This window comes from Engystomops pustulosus, chromosome 3 (assembly GCF_040894005.1).
Source record: "Engystomops pustulosus chromosome 3, aEngPut4.maternal, whole genome shotgun sequence".
NCBI lineage: Eukaryota > Metazoa > Chordata > Amphibia > Anura > Leptodactylidae > Engystomops > Engystomops pustulosus.
In genome coordinates this window covers 4,991,921-5,006,971 of record NC_092413.1, presented here as the reverse complement: position 1 = coordinate 5,006,971, position 15,051 = coordinate 4,991,921, and the positions used below count along the sequence as shown (strand labels likewise).

Here is a 15,051-nt window from a genome sequence, read left to right as displayed (position 1 = left end):
TTTGAGAGGTAGTCACAGCCCCGCCCCCTGCCTGTATATCCTGTGTGAGAGGTAGTCACAGCCCCGCCCCTTGCCTGTATATCCTGTGTGAGAGGTAGTCACAGCCCCGCCCCCTGCCTGTATATCCTGTGTGAGAGGTAGCCCCGCCCCCTGCCTGTATATCCTGTGTGAGAGGTAATCACAGCCCCGCCCCCTGCCTGTATATCCTGTGTGAGAGGTAGTCACAGCCCCGCCCCCTGCCTGTATATCCTGTGTGAGAGGTAGTCACAGCCCCGCCCCCTGCCTGTATATCCTGTGTGAGAGGTAGTTTCAGCCCCGCCCCCTGCCTGTATATCCTGTGTGAGAGGTAGTCACAGCCCCGCCCCCTGCCTGTATATTGTGTGTGAGAGGTAGTCACAGCCCAGCCCCCTGCCTGTATATCCTGTGTGAGAGGTAGTCACAGCCCCGCCCCCTGCTGACATCACACCTATCTTTTGTAGGAAGGACAGTATAACCTGGTATGGAGTAGTTGTTCTATGCTCCTGGATACAATGTATCAGTTTCTCTAAATGTTTTGAATAAACAAATATTAACAGTAACAAATGTCTTAAAGGGGCAGAAACTCCAAAGTGATGATAAAAGGAGCCGCAGAAATGAAGATATCTCTGATTCTTTAAGTCCTTTATATAATGTGGATAAATTAGTGAAAACTGAGCAAGAGATGATTGCAAGTCACTCACTCCCCGGGGTGTAATGGCTGATAACAGAGAGTAATAGATTGTATCCCCCCCTGTACAGTCTCCTCTCCCCAGGATGTAATGGCTGATAACAGAGAGTAATAGATTGTATCCCCCCCCCTGTACAGTCTCCTCTCCCTGGGGTGTAATGGCTGATAACAGAGAGTAATAGATTGTATCCCCCCCTGTACAGTCTCCTCTCCCCAGGATGTAATGGCTGATAACAGAGAGTAATAGATTGTATCCCCCCCCCTGTACAGTCTCCTCTCCCCGGGGTGTAATGGCTGATAACAGAGAGTAATAGATTGTATCCCCCCCCCTGTACAGTCTCCTCTCCCTGGGGTGTAATGGCTGATACCAGAGAGTAATAGATTGTATCCCCCTGTACAGTCTCCTCTCCCCGGGGTGTAATGGCTGATAACAGAGAGTAATAGATTGTATCCCCCCTGTACAGTCTCCTCTCCCCGGGATGTAATGGCTGATAACAGAGAGTAATAGATTGTATCCCCCCCTGTACAGTCTCCTCTCCCCAGGATGTAATGGCTGATAACAGAGAGTAACAGATTGTATCCCCCCCCCCCCCTGTACAGTCTCCTCTCCCCGGGGTGTAATGGCTGATAACAGAGAGTAATAGATTGTATCCCCCCCCCCTGTACAGTCTCCTCTCCCCGGGGTGTAATGGCTGATAACAGAGAGTAATAGATTGTATCCCCCCTGTACAGTCTCCTCTCCCCGGGGTGTAATGGCTGATAACAGAGAGTAATAGATTGTATCCCCCCTGTACAGTCTCCTCTCCCCAGGATGTAATGGCTGATAACAGAGAGTAATAGATTGTATCCCCCCTGTACAGTCTCCTCTCCCCGGGATGTAATGGCTGATAACAGAGAGTAATAGATTGTATCCCCCCCTGTACAGTCTCCTCTCCCCGGGATGTAATGGCTGATAACAGAGAGTAATAGATTGTATCCCCCCCTGTACAGTCTCCTCTCCCCGGGATGTAATGGCTGATAACAGAGAGTAATAGATTGTATCCCCCCCTGTACAGTCTCCTCTCCCCGGGATGTAATGGCTGATAACAGAGAGTAATAAATTCTATCCCCCCCTGTACAGTCTCCTCTCCCCGGGGTGTATTGGCTGATAACAGAGAGTAATAGATTGTATCCCCCCTGTACAGTCTCCTCTCCCCGGGGTGTAATGGCTGATAACAGAGAGTAATAGATTGTATCCCCCCTGTACAGTCTCCTCTCCCCGGGGTGTAATGGCTGATAACAGAGAGTAATAGATTGTATCCCCCCTGTACAGTCTCCTCTCCCCAGGATGTAATGGCTGATAACAGAGAGTAATAGATTGTATCCCCCTGTACAGTCTCCTCTCCCCGGGATGTAATGGCTGATAACAGAGAGTAATAGATTGTATCCCCCCTGTACAGTCTCCTCTCCCCGGGGTGTAATGGCTGATAACAGAGAGTAATAGATTGTATCCCCCCCTGTACAGTCTCCTCTCCCCGGGATGTAATGGCTGATAACAGAGAGTAATAGATTGTATCCCCCCCTGTACAGTCTCCTCTCCCCGGGATGTAATGGCTGATAACAGAGAGTAATAGATTGTATCCCCCCTGTACAGTCTCCTCTCCCCGGGATGTAATGGCTGATAACAGAGAGTAATAGATTGTATCCCCCTATACAGTCTCCTCTCCCTGGGATGTAATGGCTGATAACAGAGAGTAATAGATTGTATCCCCCTATACAGTCTCCTCTCCCTGGGATGTAATGGCTGATAACAGAGAGTAATAGATTGTACCCCCCCTGTACAGTCTCCTCTCCCCGGGATGTAATGGCTGATAACAGAGAGTAATAGATTGTATCCCCCCTGTACAGTCTCCTCTCCCCGGGATGTAATGGCTGATAACAGAGAGTAATAGATTGTATCCCCCCTGTACAGTCTCCTCTCCCCGGGGTGTAATGGCTGATAACAGAGAGTAATAGATTGTATCCCCCCCCTGTACAGTCTCCTCTCCCCGGGGTGTATTGGCTGATAACAGAGAGTAATAGATTGTATCCCCCCCTGTACAGTCTCCTCTCCCCGGGATGTAATGGCTGATAACAGAGAGTAATAGATTGTATCCCCCCCTGTACAGTCTCCTCTCCCCGGGATGTAATGGCTGATAACAGAGAGTAATAGATTGTATCCCCCTATACAGTCTCCTCTCCCTGGGATGTAATGGCTGATAACAGAGAGTAATAGATTGTATCCCCCCTGTACAGTCTCCTCTCCCCGGGGTGTAATGGCTGATAACAGAGAGTAATAGATTGTACCCCCCCTGTACAGTCTCCTCTCCCCGGGATGTAATGGCTGATAACAGAGAGTAATAGATTGTATCCCCCCCTGTACAGTCTCCTCTCCCCGGGGTGTAATGGCTGATAACAGAGAGTAATAGATTGTATCCCCCCCTGTACAGTCTCCTCTCCCCGGGATGTAATGGCTGATAACAGAGAGTAATAGATTGTATTCCCCTGTACAGTCTCCTCTCCCCGGGGTGTAATGGCTGATAACAGAGAGTAATAGATTGTATCCCCCCTGTACAGTCTCCTCTCCCCGGGATGTAATGGCTGATAACAGAGAGTAATAGATTGTATCCCCCCTGTACAGTCTCCTCTCCCCGGGGTGTAATGGCTGATAACAGAGAGTAATAGATTGTATCCCCCCTGTACAGTCTCCTCTCCCCGGGGTGTAATGGCTGATAACAGAGAGTAATAGATTGTATCCCCCCCTGTACAGTCTCCTCTCCCCGGGATGTAATGGCTGATAACAGAGAGTAATAGATTGTATCCCCCCCTGTACAGTCTCCTCTCCCCGGGATGTAATGGCTGATAACAGAGAGTAATAGATTGTATCCCCCCTGTACAGTCTCCTCTCCCCGGGATGTAATGGCTGATAACAGAGAGTAATAGATTGTATCCCCCCTGTACAGTCTCCTCTCCCCGGGATGTAATGGCTGATAACAGAGAGTAATAGATTGTATCCCCCTGTACAGTCTCCATTCCCCGGGATGTAATGGCTGATAACAGAGAGTAATAGATTGTATCCCCCTGTACAGTCTCCTCTCCCCGGGATGTAATGGCTGATAACAGAGAGTAATAGATTGTATCCCCCTGTACAGTCTCCGTTCCCCGGGATGTAATGGCTGATAACAGAGAGTAATAGATTGTATCCCCCTGTACAGTCTCCTCTCCCCGGGGTGTAATGGCTGATAACAGAGAGTAATAGATTGTATCCCCCCTGTACAGTCTCCTCTCCCCGGGATGTAATGGCTGATAACAGAGAGTAATAGATTGTATCCCCCCCCCTGTACAGTCTCCTCTCCCCGGGATGTAATGGCTGATAACAGAGAGTAATAGATTGTATCCCCCTGTACAGTCTCCTCTCCCCGGGATGTAATGGCTGATAACAGAGAGTAATAGATTGTATCCCCCCCTGTACAGGCTCCTCTCCCCGGGGTGTAATGGCTGATAACAGAGAGTAATAGATTGTATCCCCCCCCTGTACAGTCTCCTCTCCCCGGGATGTAATGGCTGATAACAGAGAGTAATAGATTGTATCCCCCCTGTACAGTCTCCTCTCCCCGGGGTGTAATGGCTGATAACAGAGAGTAATAGATTGTATCCCCCTGTACAGTCTCCATTCCCCGGGATGTAATGGCTGATAACAGAGAGTAATAGATTGTATCCCCCCTGTACAGTCTCCTCTCCCCGGGATGTAATGGCTGATAACAGAGAGTAATAGATTGTATCCCCCCTGTACAGTCTCCTCTCCCCGGGGTGTAATGGCTGATAACAGAAAGTAATAGATTGTATCCCCCCCTGTACAGTCTCCTCTCCCCGGGGTGTAATGGCTGATAACAGAGAGTAATAGATTGTATCCCCCCTGTACAGTCTCCTCTCCCCGGGATATAATGGCTGATAACAGAGAGTAATAGATTGTATCCCCCCCTGTACAGTCTCCTCCCCCCGGGATGTAATGGCTGATAACAGAGAGTAATAGATTGTATCCCCCTGTACAGTCTCCGTTCCCCGGGATGTAATGGCTGATAACAGAGAGTAATAGATTGTATCCCCCTGTACAGTCTCCTCTCCCCGGGGTGTAATGGCTGATAACAGAGAGTAATAGATTGTATCCCCCCTGTACAGTCTCCTCTCCCCGGGATGTAATGGCTGATAACAGAGAGTAATAGATAGTATCCCCCTCTCGTGATCCTGGATGTCACGGAAGTTTATCCCCCCCCCCCCTCCTCTCGCCCCCCGGGGGGTTCTGGGTAATCTGCACCACCCAAAATAAACTACAGACAGGATCCTGCACCCGGAGCTTCTCCCCCCAGTGACAGGGGTAACCGGCTGCTGAGGAAGAAGTTTGGGAGAGGAAGGGTGGGGGCCCGGAGATACAGGAAAGGGTTAAGTGCTGTCACCCACAGAGTCTAGACCCGCAACTGGGCGTGTCCCACAGATAAGAAATAGTAATGACACTCACCGTGCACTGCTGGGGTCCGGGTGCTGGGGGGCGCCGCTCAGGGGTCTCCTGTGTGTGTATATATATATATATATGTGTATAGGAGGAATCCCTGCAGCTGCTCTGCTACAATGTATCAGCTCAGTCACTCCCTCACTCAGGGGGCGGAGCTCTGCACAGGGGGAGGAGACTCGTGTCTTAAAGCTACAACAGCCTCTCCTTGCAGATGTCAGGGGCCGCAGCAGGAGCGATGTGCTGCAGAGAGTGGAGGGGAGATGTGCTGCAGAACTACTTCTGCTGTATATATAGTGCACAGTACTACTTCTCCTGTATATATGGGCAGTGCACAGTACTACTTCTCCTGTATATATAGTGCACAGTACTACTTCTCCTGTATATATAGTGCACAGTACTACTTCTCCTGTATATATATATACAGTGCACAGTACTACTTCTCCTGTATATATAGTGCACAGTACTACTTCTCCTGTATATATACAGTGCACAGTACTACTTCTCCAGTATATATACAGTGCACAGTACTACTTCTCCTGTATATATATACAGTGCACAGTACTACTTCTCCTGTATATATACAGTGCACAGTACTACTTCTCCAGTATATATACAGTGCACAGTACTACTTCTCCTGTATGTATACACTGCACAGTACTACTTCTCCTGTATATATATATACAGTGCACAGTACTACTTCTCCTGTATATATATATACAGTGCACAGTACTACTTCTCCTGTATATATATATACAGTGCACAGTACTACTTCTCCTGTATATATACAGTGCACAGTACTACTTCTCCTGTATATATATACAGTGCACAGTACTACTTCTCCTGTATATATACAGTGCACAGTACTACTTCTCCTGTATATATACAGTGCACAGTACTACTTCTCCTGTATATATACAGTGCGCAGTACTACTTCTCCTGTATATATACAGTGCACAGTACTACTTCTCCTGTATATATACAGTGCACAGTACTACTTCTCCTGTATATATACAGTGCACAGTACTACTTCTCCTGTATATATATATACAGTGCACAGTACTACTTCTCCTGTATATATATACAGTGCACAGTACTACTTCTCCTGTATATATATACAGTGCACAGTACTACTTCTCCTGTATATATATACAGTGCACAGTACTACTTCTCCTGTATATATATACAGTGCACAGTACTACTTCTCCTGTATATATACAGTGCACAGTACTACTTCTCCTGTATATATTTACAGTGCACAGTACTACTTCTCCTGTATATATACAGTGCACAGTACTACTTCTCCTGTATATATATACAGTGAACAGTACTACTTCTCCTGTATGTATACACTGCACAGTACTACTTCTCCTGTATATATATACAGTGCACAGTACTACTTCTCCTGTATATATACAGTGCACAGTACTACTTCTCCTGTATATATACAGTGCACAGTACTACTTCTCCTGTATATATACAGTGCACAGTACTACTTCTCCTGTATATATATACAGTGCACAGTACTACTTCTCCTGTGTATATATACAGTGCACAGTACTGCTTCTCCTGTATATATACAGTGCACAGTACTACTTCTCCTGTGTATATATACAGTGCACAGTACTACTTCTCCTGTGTATATATACAGTGCACAGTACTACTTCTCCTGTGTATATATACAGTGCACAGTACTGCTTCTCCTGTATATATACAGTGCACAGTACTACTTCTCCTGTATATATACAGTGCACAGTACTACTTCTCCTGTATATATATACAGTGCACAGTACTACTTCTCCTGTGTATATATACAGTGCACAGTACTACTTCTCCTGTATATATACAGTGCACAGTACTACTTCTCCTGTATATACACAGTGCACAGTACTACTTCTCCTGTATACATACAGTGCACAGTACTACTTCTCCTTTATATATGGACAGTGCACAGTACTACTTCTCCTGTATATATACAGTGCACAGTACTACTTCTCCTGTATATATACAGTGCACAGTACTACTTCTCCTGTATATATACAGTGCACAGTACTACTTCTCCTGTATATATATACAGTGCACAGTACTACTTCTCCTGTATATATATACAGTGCACAGTACTACTTCTCCTGTATATATACAGTGCACAGTACTACTTCTCCTGTATATATACAGTGCACAGTACTGCTTCTCCTGTATATATAGTGCACAGTACTACTTCTCCTGTATATATATATACAGTGCACAGTACTACTTCTCCTGTATATATATACAGTGCACAGTACTACTTCTCCTGTATATATACAGTGCACAGTACTACTTCTCCTGTATATATACAGTGCACAGTACTACTTCTCCTGTATATACACAGTGCACAGTACTACTTCTCCTGTATATACACAGTGCACAGTACTACTTCTCCTGTATATATACAGTGCACAGTACTACTTCTCCTGTATATATACAGTGCACAGTACTACTTCTCCTGTATATATATACAGTGCACAGTACTACTTCTCCTGTATATATACAGTGCACAGTACTACTTCTCCTGTATATATACAGTGCACAGTACTACTTCTCCTGTATATATACAGTGCACAGTACTACTTCTCCTGTATATATATACAGTGCACAGTACTACTTCTCCTGTATATATACAGTGCACAGTACTACTTCTCCTGTATATATACAGTGCACAGTACTACTTCTCCTGTATATATACAGTGCACAGTACTACTTCTCCTGTATATATATACAGTGCACAGTACTACTTCTCCTGTATATATACAGTGCACAGTACTGCTTCTCCTGTATATATACAGTGCACAGTACTACTTCTCCTGTATATATACAGTGCACAGTACTACTTCTCCTGTATATATATACAGTGCACAGTACTACTTCTCCTGTGTATATATACAGTGCACAGTACTACTTCTCCTGTATATATACAGTGCACAGTACTACTTCTCCTGTATATACACAGTGCACAGTACTACTTCTCCTGTATACATACAGTGCACAGTACTACTTCTCCTTTATATATGGACAGTGCACAGTACTACTTCTCCTGTATATATACAGTGCACAGTACTACTTCTCCTGTATATATACAGTGCACAGTACTACTTCTCCTGTATATATACAGTGCACAGTACTACTTCTCCTGTATATATATACAGTGCACAGTACTACTTCTCCTGTATATATATACAGTGCACAGTACTACTTCTCCTGTATATATACAGTGCACAGTACTACTTCTCCTGTATATATACAGTGCACAGTACTGCTTCTCCTGTATATATAGTGCACAGTACTACTTCTCCTGTATATATATATACAGTGCACAGTACTACTTCTCCTGTATATATATACAGTGCACAGTACTACTTCTCCTGTATATATACAGTGCACAGTACTACTTCTCCTGTATATATACAGTGCACAGTACTACTTCTCCTGTATATATACAGTGCACAGTACTACTTCTCCTGTATATACACAGTGCACAGTACTACTTCTCCTGTATATATACAGTGCACAGTACTACTTCTCCTGTATATATACAGTGCACAGTACTACTTCTCCTGTATATATATACAGTGCACAGTACTACTTCTCCTGTATATATACAGTGCACAGTACTACTTCTCCTGTATATATACAGTGCACAGTACTACTTCTCCTGTATATATACAGTGCACAGTACTACTTCTCCTGTATATATACAGTGCACAGTACTACTTCTCCTGTATATATATACAGTGCACAGTACTACTTCTCCTGTATATATGGGCAGTGCACAGTACTACTTCTCCTGTTGTCACAAACCCGAGTCGCCGGGTTCCAAACACGGGGTTCACGTACGCCAGGAGACCACGCAAATTAGCCCTAAGCTCCGCCCACTCACACAAAATGGCGTCCTTACGCTAATTCCTACTCTCCTAGCACACGGCAAACCCACTCAGTCTGAATTCTCATGTCAGGGAAACCAAACGCATTCGGATCCCAGACACTACACACGCACAGCCCAGGGGGCGCACAACCACACTATGTACCCCCCTACCACTTACGTGCCTATGGAACGCTACTACACAGGGCCACTCAGCACCCCGAAAGTCACCCGTTCCATACAACTCACTTTTCACGGCTGCCACCACTCGTAATTACGGCTTACGAGAAACCTACACCAGGACCGCGCACACACACCCAGACACACACTCTTCTAGATGCAGTACAGTTCACCTGGACCCACACGGTCTATAGCTACTACTAGCACAAAGATATTCACACGGTAACACAGCTTAGCGGTAATTCCCCTCTCCAGAAGTATGGGAACGTATAGAGCACAAGGAAAAACTTATTAAAGGACTATTTAATATGCAAAATAGGCACAATGCTTAATGGTTACAAAAAGGGTAAAATAACAGACATACATAACAGCAAACAGTGAAATAAAAAGGGATAAAATAAAAGAAAAGACAGACCTCTTACTAATTGGATTGGCATAAAGATCCGCGGTGGGGAAAACCGATGAAAATTTTGGAAGTCCTGCCAGCTTGAAGGCATTCCCCATGGACAACAAGGATTCAATGCTGGCATGTTACTTTTAACTACATAATCGATCCGCCCCCTCGGTCATGTGAGAGGGGTGTGGCTACACCTTAATCAAGATGGAAAATCAGGGACATTTTTCCAAAATATGTTATATCTTTTCCCAAGAGTCCCCTGATAAGAAGACATGCCCACCACATTTACCAGCATGAATTAACAAATCTAACAATACCAAACACCATTATTAAATGTTGGCCCAATTGTCTAATAGGCGTTTTCTTGGCTTCCTTCCTCTCAAATCCTTTGGGCTTGACACCCCAGGACTATATAAGGGGATACTGATCCAGAACCGTTGACCAGAAATTAAAATATTTGCTTTATGACTAAGTTTTCTTTGAAGTATAATTTTTCATGTTCTTAAGGAGTCATTTTAAGACACATGAAAAACCATGAGGCCCTTGGAGACACCCAGTCTACCATTTCACAGGAAACTAATTAACACCTCCAAGGGACAGAGGAAACCAGTTACCAATTCTTTTGATAAGGGGGGGGGAAGAGAACAAAGGGGATCACAGAGGGGGGTGGGATCTGTTGCCCTATGGTATATGTCCTTAATTACGTTATCTTATAGGGCAAAGGTGACTCTCCTATCATAAGAAGGGAACTCATAACCCATAATTTATGACACCTGTATATATGGGCAGTGCACAGTACTACTTCTCCTGTATATATGGGCAGTGCACAGTACTACTTCTCCTGTATATATACAGTGCACAGTACTACTTCTCCTGTATATATATACAGTGCACAGTACTACTTCTCCTGTATATATACAGTGCACAGTACTACTTCTCCTGTATATATACAGTGCACAGTACTACTTCTCCTGTATATATACAGTGCACAGTACTACTTCTCCTGTATATATATACAGTGCACAGTACTACTTCTCCTGTATATATACAGTGCACAGTACTACTTCTCCTGTATATATATACAGTGCACAGTACTACTTCTCCTGTATATATACAGTGCAGAGTACTACTTCTCCTGTATATATATATACAGTGCACAGTACTACTTCTCCTGTATATATACAGTGCACAGTACTACTTCTCCTGTATATATATACAGTGCACAGTACTACTTCTCCTGTATATATATACAGTGCACAGTACTACTTCTCCTGTATATATGGGCAGTGCACAGTACTACTTCTCCTGTATATATACAGTGCACAGTACTACTTCTCCTGTATATATACAGTGCACAGTACTACTTCTCCTGTATATATACAGTGCACAGTACTACTTCTCCTGTATATATATATACAGTGCACAGTACTACTTCCCCTGTATATATATACAGTGCACAGTACTACTTCTCCTGTATATATGGGCAGTGCACAGTACTACTTCTCCTTTATATATGGACAGTGCACAGTACTACTTCTCCTGTATATATATACAGTGCACAGTACTACTTCTCCTGTATATATGGGCAGTGCACAGTACTACTTCTCCTGTATATATGGGCAGTGCACAGTACTACTTCTCCTGTATATATGGGCAGTGCACAGTACTACTTCTCCTGTATATATACAGTGCACAGTACTACTTCTCCTTTATATATGGACAGTGCACAGTACTACTTCTCCTGTATATATACAGTGCACAGTACTACTTCTCCTGTATATATACAGTGCACAGTACTACTTCTCCTGTATATACACAGTGCACAGTACTACTTCTCCTGTATACATACAGTGCACAGTACAACTTCTCCTGTATATATATACAGTGCACAGTACTACTTCTCCTGTATATATACAGTGCACAGTACTACTTCTCCTTTATATATGGACAGTGCACAGTACTACTTCTCCTGTATATATACAGTGCACAGTACAACTTCTCCTGTATATATACAGTGCACAGTACTACTTCTCCTGTATATATACAGTGCACAGTACTACTTCTCCTGTATATATACAGTGCACAGTACTACTTCTCCTGTATATATGGGCAGTGCACAGTACTACTTCTCCTGAATATACACAGTGATCAGTACTACTTCTCCTGTATATATATACAGTGCACAGTACTACTTCTCCTGTATATATGGGCAGTGCACAGTACTACTTCTCCTGTATATATGGGCAGTGCACAGTACTACTTCTCCTGTATATATACAGTGCACAGTACTACTTCTCCTTTATATATGGACAGTGCACAGTACTACTTCTCCTGTATATATGGGCAGTGCACAGTACTACTTCTCCTGTATATATATACAGTGCACAGTACTACTTCTCCTGTATATATACAGTGCACAGTACTACTTCTCCTGTATATATACAGTGCACAGTACTACTTCTCCTGTATATATATACAGTGCACAGTACTACTTCTCCTGTATATATATACAGTGCACAGTACTACTTCTCCTGTATATATACAGTGCACAGTACTACTTCTCCTGTATATATATACAGTGCACAGTACTACTTCTCCTGTATATATACAGTGCAGAGTACTACTTCTCCTGTATATATATATACAGTGCACAGTACTACTTCTCCTGTATATATACAGTGCACAGTACTACTTCTCCTGTATATATATACAGTGCACAGTACTACTTCTCCTGTATATATATACAGTGCACAGTACTACTTCTCCTGTATATATGGGCAGTGCACAGTACTACTTCTCCTGTATATATACAGTGCACAGTACTACTTCTCCTGTATATATACAGTGCACAGTACTACTTCTCCTGTATATATACAGTGCACAGTACTACTTCTCCTGTATATATATATACAGTGCACAGTACTACTTCCCCTGTATATATATACAGTGCACAGTACTACTTCTCCTGTATATATGGGCAGTGCACAGTACTACTTCTCCTTTATATATGGACAGTGCACAGTACTACTTCTCCTGTATATATATACAGTGCACAGTACTACTTCTCCTGTATATATGGGCAGTGCACAGTACTACTTCTCCTGTATATATGGGCAGTGCACAGTACTACTTCTCCTGTATATATGGGCAGTGCACAGTACTACTTCTCCTGTATATATACAGTGCACAGTACTACTTCTCCTTTATATATGGACAGTGCACAGTACTACTTCTCCTGTATATATACAGTGCACAGTACTACTTCTCCTGTATATATACAGTGCACAGTACTACTTCTCCTGTATATACACAGTGCACAGTACTACTTCTCCTGTATACATACAGTGCACAGTACAACTTCTCCTGTATATATATACAGTGCACAGTACTACTTCTCCTGTATATATACAGTGCACAGTACTACTTCTCCTTTATATATGGACAGTGCACAGTACTACTTCTCCTGTATATATACAGTGCACAGTACTACTTCTCCTGTATATATACAGTGCACAGTACTACTTCTCCTGTATATATATACAGTGCACAGTACTACTTCTCCTGTATATATACAGTGCACAGTACTACTTCTCCTGTATATATACAGTGCACAGTACTACTTCTCCTGTATATATACAGTGCACAGTACTACTTCTCCTGTATATATGGGCAGTGCACAGTACTACTTCTCCTGTATATATGCAGTGCACAGTACTACTTCTCCTGAATATACACAGTGCACAGTACTACTTCTCCTGTATATATATACAGTGCACAGTACTACTTCTCCTGTATATATGGGCAGTGCACAGTACTACTTCTCCTGTATATATGGGCAGTGCACAGTACTACTTCTCCTGTATATATACAGTGCACAGTACTACTTCTCCTGTATATATACAGTGCACAGTACTACTTCTCCAGTGTATATATACAGTGCACAGTACTACTTCTCCTGTATATATACAGTGCACAGTACTACTTCTCCTGTATATATACAGTGCACAGTACTACTTCTCCTGTATATACACAGTGCACAGTACTACTTCTCCTGTATACATACAGTGCACAGTACTACTTCTCCTTTATATATGGACAGTGCACAGTACAACTTCTCCTGTATATATATACAGTGCACAGTACTACTTCTCCTTTATATATGGACAGTGCACAGTACTACTTCTCCTGTATATATACAGTGCACAGTACTACTTCTCCTGTATATATACAGTGCACAGTACTACTTCTCCTGTATATATATACAGTGCACAGTACTACTTCTCCTGTATATATATACAGTGCACAGTACTACTTCTCCTGTATATATACAGTGCACAGTACTACTTCTCCTGTATATATACAGTGCACAGTACTACTTCTCCTGAATATACACAGTGCACAGTACTACTTCTCCTGTATATATATACAGTGCACAGTACTACTTCTCCTGTATATATGGGCAGTGCACAGTACTACTTCTCCTGTATATATGGGCAGTGCACAGTACTACTTCTCCTGTATATATACAGTGCACAGTACTACTTCTCCTGTATATATACAGTGCACAGTACTACTTCTCCTGTATATATACAGTGCACAGTACTACTTCTCCTGTATATATACAGTGCACAGTACTACTTCTCCTGTATATATATACAGTGCACAGTACTACTTCTCCTGTATATATATAGTGCACAGTACTACTTCTCCTGAATATACACAGTGCACAGTACTACTTCTCCTGTATATATATACAGTGCACAGTACTACTTCTCCTGTATATATGGGCAGTGCACAGTACTACTTCTCCTGTATATATACAGTGCACAGTACTACTTCTCCTGTATATATACAGTGCACAGTACTACTTCTCCTGAATATACACAGTGCACAGTACTACTTCTCCTGTATATATGGGCAGTGCACAGTACTACTTCTCCTGTATATATGGGCAGTGCACAGTACTACTTCTCCTGTATATATACAGTGCACAGTACTACTTCTCCTTTATATATGGACAGTGCACAGTACTACTTCTCCTGTATACATACAGTGCACAGTACTACTTCTCCTTTATATATGGACAGTGCACAGTACAACTTCTCCTGTATATATATACAGTGCACAGTACTACTTCTCCTTTATATATGGACAGTGCACAGTACTACTTCTCCTGTATATATACAGTGCACAGTACTACTTCTCCTGTATATATACAGTGCACAGTACTACTTCTCCTGTATATATATACAGTGCACAGTACTACTTCTCCTGTATATATACAGTGCACAGTACTACTTCTCCTGTATATATACAGTGCACAGTACTACTTCTCCTGAATATAC

At 43.0% G+C, this 15,051-nt stretch overlaps 1 protein-coding gene across 1 annotated transcript in view; it reads right to left on the bottom strand.

The window, feature by feature from the left end:
- Positions 1 to 9,861, bottom strand: part of CAPN11 (calpain 11) — a 41,672-nt gene extending 31,811 nt beyond the window's left edge. The window contains exon 1 of the mRNA XM_072139813.1: positions 9,725 to 9,861. Coding sequence (XP_071995914.1) covers positions 9,725 to 9,839 — 115 coding nt within the window. The 5' untranslated portion in view covers positions 9,840 to 9,861. The remainder of the gene's footprint in view (positions 1 to 9,724) is intronic.
- Between the last annotated feature and the right edge of the window lie 5,190 nt (positions 9,862 to 15,051).